This window comes from Spodoptera frugiperda, chromosome 29 (genome assembly GCF_023101765.2).
Source record: "Spodoptera frugiperda isolate SF20-4 chromosome 29, AGI-APGP_CSIRO_Sfru_2.0, whole genome shotgun sequence".
Taxonomy (NCBI): Eukaryota; Metazoa; Arthropoda; class Insecta; order Lepidoptera; family Noctuidae; genus Spodoptera; species Spodoptera frugiperda.
This window is the reverse complement of record NC_064240.1, coordinates 4,581,164-4,595,148: the sequence shown is the minus strand read 5'-3', so window position 1 is coordinate 4,595,148 and position 13,985 is coordinate 4,581,164. Positions and strand designations below refer to the sequence as shown.

The following is a 13,985-nucleotide window of genomic DNA, read 5'->3' as shown; positions in this document are numbered from 1 at the left end:
AAGCGCGCACTTGCTCGCTACTTTATTGCTTTTTGTGGTCATAAATAAAAACGCTTTCGAGAAATAAACAATTTATGCATTATCGAGTCTGTCAATTTCGGTGCCCGGAACGTTGGATATTTAAATGCGAGTATCGCGAGTGCGTCCTAATTAATTGAATATTCATTTAAGAAATATTTAATCAGTATGTACGGGGTATGGAGTTGGCTGTGTCTTTATAAATAATGAGTCGGATATTGTTTCGTATGAGAAGATGCTACGACATTGCTTGAAGCATCAAAATTACGAGTAACTTTATCCGTACTAAATTATAAGTATAAATTCAGTAGTTAAATATAAATGTATAAGTATATAAGTATACGAAATTGTAAAAGTTAATTGAATAGTAGCTGTCTTCCTGATAACGAGGATGCCTACGCAGTTCGTAGCAGTCGTAGGCGCGCGCGTCACAGTGACGTCACGGCCCTACGAGCCGCTACGAGATCGCACCCACGCAGTGACGCGACACACCCTCCGCCTTTAATCCACCTTCACATTTTAACACAAGTATTATTTATATTGCTAATATATTATTATGTATGCGAATCAGACTTTATGAAAGCTATTTTTATTTTGTAGCCTCCGCATACAATTTTCTCTTTATTTAGTGGGTGTTGATTGACATTTTCAGTGGTATATACTATTTATGTTCATGTATATTGTCGCTTCTTTGTTTCCAGAAGCCACAGTTTTAAAGTACTGAACTACTAAACAACTTCTTCACCATTCCTGTTGGTAATTACGAGTAATATGGAATGAACCTATTGCCATTCACGTCGATTCTACACCCCATGCTACGTATAGCTGAGAATTTTTCAGAAAATTAAATTAATTATAGAACGGTCATTTGTATGCAGTTACTCTTTTTGGCTAATTATGTTGATAGACAGAAGCATGTTGTCATATATTTTGTTCATACATCAAGATTCCTTTTTAAAAGGCCGGCAACGCACATGTTAATCCTCTGATATTACGGGTGTCCATGGGCTGTGCAGATTGTTTACCATGAGGTGATCTGTCATCTCATTTGCACCCTATTTCGTAAAAAAAGATTGCAAAAAAATATATTTATTGCTTCCTTTTTGTATACCGCATTAACTTATTTTATAATCAACCGTTTAATTATAAGACATGAACCCCAAACCACATCAAAGACTCCTGCTAGGTAAAATACGTACTATTTGCAGCCCAAGAATCGAGCTCCAGACTTCACTCATTAGCGCCTGCAACAATTTGGCCAATGGGAGTAATTATTTTAGTCAGCAGAATTATGAAATAAATAATGATAATTGTCAACATGTATATGTAATATGCTATTTTCAATATAGACTATTTGTCAACAATAATACTGTAATTAATTAATTTTACTTTGTTGAACATTGCACACAGGTCTCAAGTTGTCGCGTACGGGTACTACCTAATTTGAAAAAAAATATATTTGTACATATTTTTACAAATATCAAAGAGTAGGTATTCAATAGTAGTAGGTAAGATTGTCGTGGTCTCTTGACTTAGGAAACATAAGCGCGCGCTCGCGATAGGCGTCACCTCCCCGTCCCTCACGGCCGCGCGCCGCCGCCGTCTGTCGTCCGCTCCCCCTCACCCCGTTTCTCAGTCGCGCGCAAGCCACCACAGACGTAACACGTATTAAAAATTATCAAAACACAATGAATCCAAATAAGTTACACTGTTACAAATGGACACCAACACAACAAAAGCTAATCCAACTAGTAAAAGATTATAAAGTATGTGAAATTGAGTGCGAAATACTCAATTACAACAAAAAATTCTTAAAGAAAACAACTTGGGATAGGATATCTCGAGATTTAGAATTCCCTGGTAAGTATATACCTTCGTAATTATTTTGTTATAATAACTTTTCATAATAGTTATACTTGTAGACTAGATTAGACTAGACTAGATTAGACTTGTACTAAATTTATTGAAAATAAAGGTTTGCTCACGTGAAATTACTAAGAAAAGCTTTGCGGTTGCGCAGCGTCATTGCGTCTGTGTTCATGAATAAATTTTACGTGAGTAAACTATTATTTTCAATTAACTTGTTATTATTTTTTTATATATGGTTTTGTTATGCTATATTATGTATGAGAATTGTTTCCTAGCTGAATAATTTTCAGTTTTATAATAAAAAAATATTTATCATGTTTTTATGTTTTATAGGTATTTCTTTGTCAACGATCGGTGTTGTGTTTTTTGGTATGACACTGCATGTAATTTAGTACACATTAGTGACTCCTGCATGCCTTTTTTTTGAGGGGGAAAAATCATGTACCTAATGAATTTTACCGCTTTGGGTCAGGCAAGAGAGCGTGTCAGATCTTGCTGATGAACAACCACTCCATTCCTCCTCCTGCTTCAAGCCAAAGCCCTGTTAGGTTATCCGCAGCTCCGGATTGGGGGATCCTGACAGCCAAGGAGACAGCTTTGATGAGCACGTGGAACGCGACGCGCTGTGCACTTGCCTGCTTTCCTTCTTCTGTCTTTATGCTGATATGATGTTGTGAATTGTGCTTATAATTATGGTGATGATGTAAAATCGTTATTTGTTTTATCAAACTAATATTCTGTTTTTTTTTTTAGCGATTAAATGCCGCAGTTTGTGGTATAATATACAAATGATTTACAAAAGATTGAAGTTACTGGTCCTGGAAGGAAAAATTACCGAGTCAGAAGTCCGCAATAATGACAAGGTGGCAAATTATTTCGACGGATCCCTTGATTTCCTTGATCCCTATATTAAAAACGCGTCTCCATATGAAATCAAAAAGATTCAACAAAATGAACGTGCTAAACTAACTATCTCACACCTACTTGGAATTGATATCGATATGGAAACAAAATATGAAGCTTCAGTAAACCGCGGTCAAGAAGTATATGAGGCAGCTACTTCTACAGATGGCTTGCCCAAAGAAGAGTGTTCTAAAAGACCGGATTTAGCAAATTTCTTAGTGAAACACAGTTTTAGTAACGAAAAACATACATTAAAGACTTACATGGATGATTTAGCACGTGCTGTATGCACTACACTACAACCTGCAGACCGTAGATTGTTGATTAAAGAAATCGATACAATTGTAAGTGATTTGTTGCAAGGATGAATATTTTTAAACGCTAATAATTATGTTATCGGCTTACTCACGTAAAGTTTTAACGAGGAACTCGACTAGTTTCAAGCCATGCTAGAGGCTCATATTCTCAGTAGCAGCGCGACAATCGCCGCGTCGTGTGTCGCGGAATGCTGCTCAATGCTCATGTACTGTAACTTTGTAGCTCTGTAACAGGTTGATGTTTGTTTTTTTAAACGTAGTTTTATTGTTTCCGATATATTGTAAAGCTAACGTTGAATAGGTCTTACTATTGAATTGACTGATTTTTATCCAAATATTTTAACGTTTGTATAATAAAAATAATGATAATTTGATGATTAACAACACACACGTAACTGTTCGGCGAGGTATCTCGACTAGTTTCAAGCTACATTGTGGTCCTTTAGTTAAGAAAACCTACCAATCAACTAAACTCTAAATCTTATAGCCACGCACCTAAACTCTTAAGGATCTAGACACACGGCAGTGTGTCCGCCAAGTTCGAGCAAAAAAACCGACACACCGGCCGTGGGTTATATTACACGAACCATTTCGGGCCAAGTTCGACCCACCTATAACTCAAAATCTATTTTATCTACGCATATGAAATTTCTAGTATCTGTCGAGATCTACTTACTTATCTAAAATACAAAATTTCATTAATGTACCTATTGTAGGTCTAGAGATATTGACATCAGAAAATCGCTATTTTTACTATACACTCACTGACTGACTGACTCACTCACTCATCAAAAACCTAGACCACTTCCAATGGTCGTATTGACTTGAAATTTGGCATGGAGGTAGGTCTTTAGGTCAAAGTAAAGGAAAAAATCTGAAAATGGCCAAGTGTGAGTCGGTTTTAAAAATAATGAAGGTGTAAATTCATACCCCTAAGGAAGTAAAACAAAAAAATTATCTATATCTTCCAATGGTCGTACCGACCTAAAATTCGTTACGAAGGTTTGTATTTAGTCAAAGTAAAGTAAAATAAGAAAAAAAGAAAATAAACCTTACAAAAATAAATGAAATCCCACCCAAAACATAAATGTGAAAGGCTGCCAAGTTCGATAATATTGGAATGCTTCGCCTATAAAAGAAGTGAGATCTAAATAAGTACCAAGTTCCATACAAAGACCTCAGTTAAAAATGATATAACTTGGCAAGTTTTAATAGAAAATTATATACTTGACTCATTGCCTTTAGTAGGTTTATAACAAAGTGTATGAAAACTTGCCAACTTGTTATATCATTTTTAACTGAGGTCTGTGTATGGAACTTGGTACTTATTTAGATCTCACTTCTTTTATAGGCGAAGCATTCCAATATTATCGAACTTGGCAGCCTTTCACATTTATGTTTTGGGTGGGATCTATATTAGTAGAGTTATCTCTTCGAACAGTTTTTTTTTGAGAAAGAATGAAAATATTTTATTTCATATCCTAGGAATGTTAGAAATGCGAGTTTTTGTGTATGTTTGTTTGTTTAATAGTCCTTCACGTCAAAACGGATGAAGGAATCGAGGTGAAATTTGGAGATTATGGTCTAGAATAACACATTAGCTACTTTTTATCCCAACGGGAATGCGGGCGAAGCCGTTGACATAAGCTAAGTTTTATAATAATATTTATACTACAACTGTTGTATTATTGATTATTGTGTGAATTTGTGCTGCGTTTAAAAATGTTGCAATGTTGAACAATTTTTAATTTTTGTCTGTGATTTTTGTAAGCGACTGTTTTAATACTTTTAATTAGTTAGCGTAGAACGCAGCGATTTTGTAATATTTCGGTGAATAAAAACCTTTTTTTTTTAAACAAAACAGAACTATTGAATTTATCTATCTATATTTTATATTATGAAATTAATATAACACAAATTTAGATCCAAAACAGTAATTTGTGTAACTCACACAAATAATTGTTTTGAGGCACTGCAGCCGCTCGTCCAACCGTTATAAGTAAACTAAGTATTGTACTACAAAACCGAAATCCTTCTAAATCTATAAAAGTTAGTTTAATGAACTCGACTACTTTCAAGCTACTCCAGGGGCTCATATTCATGAACTCGACACACGAAGCGTCGTATCGTGTCGTCGAGTTATCTCAACAAACAGTTACGTAAACAAGCCGTAATACATAATTAATTTAATATATCTTACAAAAGTTATAAAAACTCGGTACTTTATGGTCACCATTCCTAAACCATCTATTTATAAGAGTTACTTAGCTTAAGGGAGCACCAAAACTAATAAAACCTAACCCTTTCTCTTTACCTTAAGGTGTCACTCATAGGTTTGGTAAATACCATAATGTCGTTAAGTAGCACCCATATTAGTTTAGATGTTTTTTTAAATTTGTGATCTTATTTCAATGTGCAGAAAATATGAGTGTGCGATGTCGAAATATGAGATGTTTGTTAGGAGGAGGCACAGAATGCGGCGCTCACAAGCACCGTGACGGATTGGTCGCCGTGTCTTTCAAATCGCCGTTTCAATTGTTGTGAACTGGTTGTGGCTTAATATTTGTGTTACCAAATTTCTCTGCCCACGAACGAGCCGTATGTACCGTAAGTGGTATGGTTCACCGAGATACAATCAAATGGACTTATGCTTACTACAATGAACTTTCTAAATCACAATTTTGTTACTACAAAACTACCTATGTTTTTGTGAAAAATTAAAATAAACCTAAAATAAACCTAAGCTTTAATTAATTAGATACAATTTGTAATGTTAGAATGCCTAAATTTTAATGCCTTGAGTTGTTGACTCGTCATAAAAACGTCAAAGGTTATCCGAATCTCCCCTAAAATTTGTGTGGTATAAGATAAGGCTGCACTAGATTGGTAAATATTTCCCGTGATAAATGTTTTACTTACCTGTCGCGACCGCAGCGCGCGTTTCAATAATAACCGTGATATTGCGATGATACGGACTGGAAAAACTCGTTCGGCGGATGTCGATATCCTTAGCGCGTACAAATCGACTGCCGACACAAACATCCACCAGATTTTTTCCCCATACATGGCCGGTTTAGTCCACACAGCGCGTGTGTACACCTGAGTGTATCAAGCATTGTATAGGTGACATGTCGAAATGCTCGGTGTTTATTTGGTGCGACTACCCTGGGACGATCATAGTGTGCTGTCAGTGAGCGGCTTTCATTCATGCCGCCTCGGGCCACGTTCCACGAGATCTCATCTCCCAATTACCAACTTTGCTCGAGTGTTCTGTTCCATGATTTTTGTCATTTTTTTCGCCGTTGAATTTTTTTGCCAATTCGAAATATTGATTTATTTATTGTTATGACTAGTTTTCTAAATTGGTCGAGTTTTGACCATTTTAATATATGCTGCTGATACTTCGTACATGGTGTTTAATCGTTTAATGAACAAAGGGACACTGGTGGTTGTCTGGCAAGATTTGTTTTGATGTTCGCTCCTGTCCTAAAATCTTGTCTCCTAATGTATAAGCAGAAGGTTGTTCAACGAGAATAGTTATTGAAGGCTCGTTTCAACACAGGTGAACATTTTCGAGGGCCAGTTGATTTGGTGGAGCATTGTGCCGGTGTATTACACAAACAGTACTGAGCGCAATCGCTCAGCGTTTCACAATCGCGGGTTCGCCGACCGACACCAATACCTAAATTAATTTTCTTTTCGGTCCCGCGTCGCCGTCGTTCATTGTTCAATTTATACCTCCGATTTTGGAGCACCAATGTACTATTTGGTGACACGGAATCCGTCTAGAAAGTCATCTCCAAAACTGCCTACGTCAAAACGTAAACTCGTAAACTACTGCTCAATATTAGAAAAGCAAACAAGAAAATACCATACCGATCTACATATTTAATAGAAATTAAACTGACTGTCAATTTGGACACCAGAGAGTTTTGTCTCACATTTTTTGTTTATGATAGCACTAACCAGTTCGCGTTGCTCAAACACGAGCATGACATTTTATAACTGTAACAAGGTCATTTACCGTTCATATTGGGGAATAACTATATTATAACGCAGACCTCAGTATTGTACACGGTCGAAACGAGATTCTCTGATGGATTCGAATGTCACAGTGAAGGTCCGTGTGTATTTTTGTATCCGCTTTGAATGCACACGAGATTAAAACATTGAGAAACATACGTTCATTTGAATGGCGATTAGTTTAATAACCTCGAACTTCAAAATTCGTAAACAAGTTGCCATTTTTTGTGTTAGGTCGGTTTTTAGAAATTGTGACAGCGTTAAATATTAGATGGAAGGATCGAAGCTATATTTACCACTCGGTGATTGGACATCGGAGCTGGCATAGTTGAGATTCCCGTGTGATTGGCGGAATTATGGTGCTTTCCCAGCGATTTGTCGGTTGCGTCGGCTGCAAGGAGCGCGGCCTACGTGATCTGCGCTTGCGACATTTTGACAATCCGACTTTACGTAACGGTGCCGCAACTGTCGCGTTACTTCTTTACTGCAATGTTTGGGCTCTGATTGGTTCCGGGGTGATGTGTAACTCACATACGTAAATAGAACTTAGGTTTAGGTCCCATTTCTAATTAAGCACTTACATTTAATTCTATAATAACAATATTCTTGAGTTTGGGCAGATATAAAATACAAAATACTATACCAATTTACATAGTAACATCATAGTTACCAAAGAAGAGCCAGTCGCGTCTATTTTCTATAACTAATAACTATGCACGTGTAATTTAACCAGTTTTATGATCTGCCGATGTAAGGTACTATATTTATTGTTTCTGGTTATTACCTAACCAGCTAGTATTACTTATTGAAACAAAACTTGTTCATAATGCATGTGAACATTAGTTAATATTTCTTAGTTTATGCAACGTTCGTGTTCTCGAGTGCGCATGTCACTTGTGTGATAGTGCGGTGCCCATGCGCTTGCGCGGTCCGCTCGCATCAAAACAAACGGAGAAAGTCACGCTATATTATTTATACGCGCGCTTCGCACTATTTCCTACTTCCCCATGAAGCAAATAATTGTAATAGAGAATAGAAAATTAACAATAGATGCTCAAACTGCAGTGTGTAACACGCAGCGAATGAAAGTACTATGCTACACACTCTATTTTTATTTACTGCTTTATATTGAGTGTTTTTCCTCATTAATGTACAAGTAGATATAATTTGTTATTAAGATATCATGTGCTTATTCTCAAATAAATCGTAAAATGGGAACATTCATATATCCTGCCAGATTTGTCTTGCAGATTTCGGTAATAAATTAGAGAAAGTAAAAAAAAACACATTAATTTGATTGAAAACTTTAATAGAATGTACGGTGTTTATGTAAACTATAACCAAAATAGTTGAACCAACAGATAAGTGGGATTATTGTTTAGTTACATTGTGTAATATTGGCGGCCGTGATTAGATTACCTTCCATCGACTCGTTTCATAAAACGATTGTGCTTTCATTTCACTGTGTCGATGCAATCACACCTCTATTGTAGTCGGTTAAAGTATAATTTTAACATAACATAACATCATAGACTGAAGTGTATGTAATATACTTTTGTTATGTTATGTAACTGTACAAATTTGTTTGTTTTAAATCAAAATAGGTACTTAATCCACTGTCTAAATAAGGTCTTAATCGCTTTAATCAGTCAGAGACCCAGGGAATTATGATTTTACCAGATTACTATTGACAAATATACTAAGTAATTACTAGTGTTGTAATGTTAATAATGGCTGACCTAAACATTAATTTGTTCATAAGCAGATCGTTATCTTTAAACTCTAAATAAGCTTTACGGCGACGACTCTAGTCCGACACAAATTTTACTAAGATGATATTATATGTTACAAATCCACGTATACAATTCAAGGAGACTTAGGTTGCAGCTATTTACGATTTGTTTGGCCTCAATGCTTCCTCGAAAAGCGCTAATTATTTTAATGTATTAGTATTTTTGGTTGTTATAAACAAAACAAAATACTGTTTCATACAAATAGTTTAGCGGTTTTTTCGTCATTTGCTCTGCATTCAATTAGAATTGCAATTGTCATTACGTTAAAGATTATTTTTGTATAACTGATTACAGTTAAGTCTACAAATATTAAGTAGCATTGTTACCTAAGTCTTGAATTAATCAGCTCGTTTACAGTTGGACCATATATCTCTTCTGTTCATAAACATGGAGAACCCCAGTTAGTACAAGTTAGTGCTGTTAATAACCGCGCAATAGTCTCGATATAAGCGCGCAAAATAGATAATACTGTCTTTATCGGGTGTACGCCCGCTCCAATCCACGGCATAATGGTAGGGGCAAGTCCATATCTGTCAGCCACACATCGTACTGTACCTACAGCTCAATTATTGTTTATATGTTCCTAAGTAATTCGTCACGGTTGCCAATACTGACTGCTTCTATATACATATTTGTGTTCGAACGACTTTCTTCAAGGCCAGTTTCGAATAAATCGTTCGATTTACGTGTTTCCATATTCTTGTGACGCACAAATTATCTAAATTAGTTGCTGTATTATGTATGTAAGTAAATTTATAATTTGATAATTTCATGTGTTTTGATTACGTTGATAGAGACAATATTGTCTATATTGTGACTTCTTCGTTAGTTTGTATTCATTTATTTATTGAGATTTGATGTTATTTCTTTAGTTATTCTGTTAGAAAATTTTTTGGACTTGTCAACATTGATACTTTAAAGGGCTAAAAGGTCTAAGAGGACTCATGCCTGCATTCATGTATACAACTGCCAAACCAGAGACGCAAATGTTACGCTTACGATCATTACTTACTTAACTTTTTACTTAAGCAGCGAACAACCACACGTAACAAAGAAACGCGTATGTAAAAAATATATAATACTTTTTGACAATTTTAGAAAGATACATACACGTGAGTGAACTTCCACTGATACTTACTTGCCAAAGATTACGTGTGACAAAACGGCTATTATGTAAAATGAAATGACAAAGGCCATCTTACGCAATGAGAGTACCGTATGCATGCATTCGCAATATGTTTTTTTTGTCAACTCTTGCGCCGCGACCTTAGGTTGCAAGGAAGTTCGATGCCAGTGTTTCCCTTCTAAAGTGGGCTACGACTACAATTGGCAACTGATTTAGTAACAACATAACAGCAATACAATTTTGTTTTATTAATATAATTGTGCGAAGTAGATATGTATCTGTTAATGTCGGTAATTTTAATACACTATACAATTTTTCTACTATAACATATTTCAGGCCATTGGGGAGGCCTATGTGCTGCAGTGGACGTCTTGTGGTTAATATAAGCATGATTGCTAATATGATGATATTGGATTGATATTTGACAAATTTATGAAATCAAGTGATCCGTTCCGATCAGTTCGAATATCCCCTGCACCATAAACATCAATGGTGATATAGAAATTAGATCATTCGAGTGTTATTGGCCTTTGTGCATCCTGATCACAATAGGCTTATTGTTTTTGAAAGAAATTAGATTTCTATAAACACGTGTTCTGACGTCGATACCTGATTTATTTAAGTCAATTTAACCCAAAATATTCTAGCAATCTTCCGTTTACTTTCCTCACGTTTAAAAATAGACCTTATGGCTCATTTCATTTGAGGAACCTTAGAGTCAAAATAGCAAAACAAATCATACAAAACAATACACGTAGAATAAGTAGCAATACCTTCAACACATTTGCAGCAAGTTAGGTGCACTTAATGTCTCATTATGAGACTTAACAAGACAGTGACGACGAAATATTTCAAGAACATACAGCAGTTAAGCTACTGTTTACAAATCACAGTAATACAAGTAAGCGTTAGCCTGTGAATGGTTAGGCTATTAGTCACTGAAAGCATTCCTTGCGAGCCGATGGTCTGGCTCGATCGGTTTGCCCGGAGGGAGGAACCTGAGGGGAACGGCCAAAGAAATGCAGCTCTTTGTTCAGTTGCCGTCAGCTTTGCATTTTCTGTGCACTGCGTATGGACATGTTGGTTGTTGGTGCTGATTGATTGATAAGTTGTTTTTTTTTGTTGTTATGAACTGTGATGTTGGTTAATTTGACTAGCTGTTTTCGATGAGTAGGTTGTAAAATCGATTGATGATTTGATCGAACTCGATTAACAAGATAGGGAATATTTAGGGATTTCTGTTTTTTTATTCCTTGCAAAGCCACGGTCTAGAGTTAGTATGATTTATTATTTTGTCCAATATCTTGAATCACCGTGAAAATGAAAACCGAATTTTAACTATCGTACAAATTACATATCTCTTTAGTTGAAAACTAGTTCGAAAGCCAATGACCCCATAATCCTGTAACACTAACATATTCATTGAATGTTTATGAGAGTAATATTAGATAAGTATATGTATATGACTAACTTAATAAGTGAAACAAAGCAATTGGTCTAATGTTTATCTGACGAAAGGCGTCAGGAAGCAGCGGCCCGTGAAGGTGGTGACACACTGCGGTGGTTACTCAACGTCACCGGCGCGAATCGCTGCGCAGGCGCATACCGCCCGTCCCCAATTATTTATACAGCCAATAGACAACCATATTCGTCCTGTTTCTTAATTCAATTACCAGAAAAATAAATCTATTAAACTGAATTCTAACGTTAAAATTTAGGTTTATGGCATAATTTATGTGTGAACTTTTTTTCATAAGTTGGTCATAGGATTTTAAATGATATGGTATTTCATAATGTTGTTTATCGATGCCTTATCTGCATTAAAATTAGACACAAAAATCGATTTCCTCTCATATTAACATAGCATAAAATCATTAATTACCTAACGCTACAAACAACAGGTCTAGGTAAATCACAGTACGATCCAAGCCAACAAGCTGTAGATAAACGTAGAACGTGCGCACCCGGCATCTGCATAACTGAGTCGCTCCGTTCTCATTAGCCGCCGCCCGTTAGCCCGACCCGACTCCCGCGCAACGGGACCGACCGACCTCGTCGGTGCGCAAGCTGCCTTTTAGTGTGTTTACTACACTTTACAATAATAGAAACATACAGCATTAATGTCGCTGTTTTCAATGAGAATCGAGGTTACTTTTTACGACTTCACCGACGGAAACTCGCATTTGGGGTCCTGGTTTTGCAAATTCATACAGAATTATTAACCGTTGTGAAAATTCGCAATAAACTCTAGACGTTGGTGGTCTCAAACGTATGTCGCATAAAGGGACATATAATAATGTCTATTTACGTTTCTTTTCAATTACGCATAGTGGGGTGCTGGTAAAATGTCAATTTATAAATAGAAGCGCAATTTACACACGGCAGTGGCGCGGGCACGCAAAAGTGCCACAAATACTGCTTCGTAGTAAACAAGCCCTGTGGAGGTGGAGGTCAAAGGCTTTCTCCGTGGGCAGTTAGGTACTACAGGGGGAAACTGTGGAGGGGGGAGACGCACGCGCGAATAGAAAGTCCTAAACTCATTGTTTTCATCATTACGACATTTATCAGTCACCACTTCACGTTCGCTTATTGCATTTGATATGCAAATTAATTAAAACGAACTTGATTAAAGACGAAGATCCTCAATCTTATTGAAGTTTATTACTACTTAAATGAACATTTCAGTCACGTAGCCATGGTTTTCTAGAAACTTATGATTGTTCCAAATAAAGGAAACTTTCTGTAGGTAACTAAAGAAGCAACATGTTGAGTTGTTCATTAATCACTGGGGCGTGTGTTGAATTTTATATAATAAAGTTGTTGACGATTGAAAATAATGTACTTATTATATTAAGTTGCAGGTAAAAGATACGAAGGGTCTCGTGGGGCGGCCACGGACCGGAAGGCGAAGCGTGGGACGGTGCTCCACTAGGTGAACTTGCGACCTGGGAAGGTCGCGGGGAGCCGTTGGACTCAAGTCGTCCGGAACCCTACGAAGCGGAAGAATTTTAAGGAAACTACCAGATTCGTGAAGCGATACATACAATTGTACCACTTCATTACCTGGTACTAATCTCATAACACTATTAATATATCTAGCTACATAATAAAGGAAGCCGTACCAACTAACGTATAACCTAAAGTTTTATAATAGGTAGAAACTACATAAGCGTTTCATTAAAGTGAAGACACGGTTGCGTAAACGAAACGATAATTACGAAAATAAAATCGACGAATGTTTTGTTCGATCACATTGTTCGGGAGCGGAGACTATCAGGGTCATGAGAGACGGTTTCGAGAATAAAAAGGCCATCGTCTAACATAGAATTTAAATCTCAATTTGTTGTCTGTCGCATGCGTCGTAGGAGACAGACCGTGACCATAGGATTTCGGGTAACACATCATTTGTAGTTGCCAAACAGATTGGGTCATTCTTTTGTCCGCGTGGGAATGATGCAAATGAGCCGCTTCGCTATTTCTTTGTTTGATTTCGTGAAAGTTTACACGATCGACGAGGAAACGCGGTCGACGACGGCCCGATGTGAACGCCATTTTTATGTAATTGTTACGTCGTGATGTACGCCCGGCGTAAGTGAGTAGCGGCAGGCGGAGAGTCTACGTGCGCACTGCGCATGCCTCTTTCTACCGATGTCTTCGAATATTGGCATGGTTCTTTATGTTTTTAGACTTTCTAATTGTGATAGCTAGTTACTTAACTTCCTTGATTAAGCATGTTTTTATGAACAACAAAATTGTAATGCTCTCATTGCCAAACACCACATATCTTAGCAGGTAGGTACTTATTGGCTGATCGTCAAATGTATTATTTGCAACCACAGGACTGATCCACCCAAAACGTCAGACAATTAGATAAACGTAAACCAATCTATTACTTCACATATCTGAAGGTTATTCGCAAACATTGCTGTCTATCAT

At 36.7% G+C, this 13,985-nt stretch overlaps 1 protein-coding gene and 1 long non-coding RNA gene across 2 annotated transcripts; both read left to right on the top strand.

Moving 5' to 3' along the window:
• Window positions 1–1,585: 1,585 nt before the first annotated feature.
• On the top strand, window positions 1,586–4,934 carry LOC126912733 (uncharacterized). The gene is made up of 2 exons (XM_050706387.1): window positions 1,586–1,878; window positions 2,641–4,934. The coding sequence occupies exons 1-2, from the start codon at window positions 1,707–1,709 to the stop codon at window positions 3,156–3,158; spliced, it is 690 nt and encodes a 229-aa protein (XP_050562344.1). The 5' UTR covers window positions 1,586–1,706; the 3' UTR covers window positions 3,159–4,934.
• A 4,345-nt stretch (window positions 4,935–9,279) lies between these two features.
• LOC126912725 (uncharacterized) lies at window positions 9,280–13,178 on the top strand. Its single transcript, XR_007707392.1, has 2 exons — window positions 9,280–9,666; window positions 12,905–13,178. It is a non-coding gene; the product is annotated as an uncharacterized LOC126912725 (long non-coding RNA).
• Window positions 13,179–13,985: the final 807 nt, after the last annotated feature.

Coding starts and splice junctions, on each gene's coding strand:
- LOC126912733 (XM_050706387.1), top strand. CDS start 1,707: ATGAATCCAAATAAGTTACACTGTTACAAATGGACACCAACACAACAA. Junction 1,879..2,640: donor TCGAGATTTAGAATTCCCTG/GTAAGTATATAC, acceptor TTTTTTTTTTAG/CGATTAAATGCCGCAGTTTG.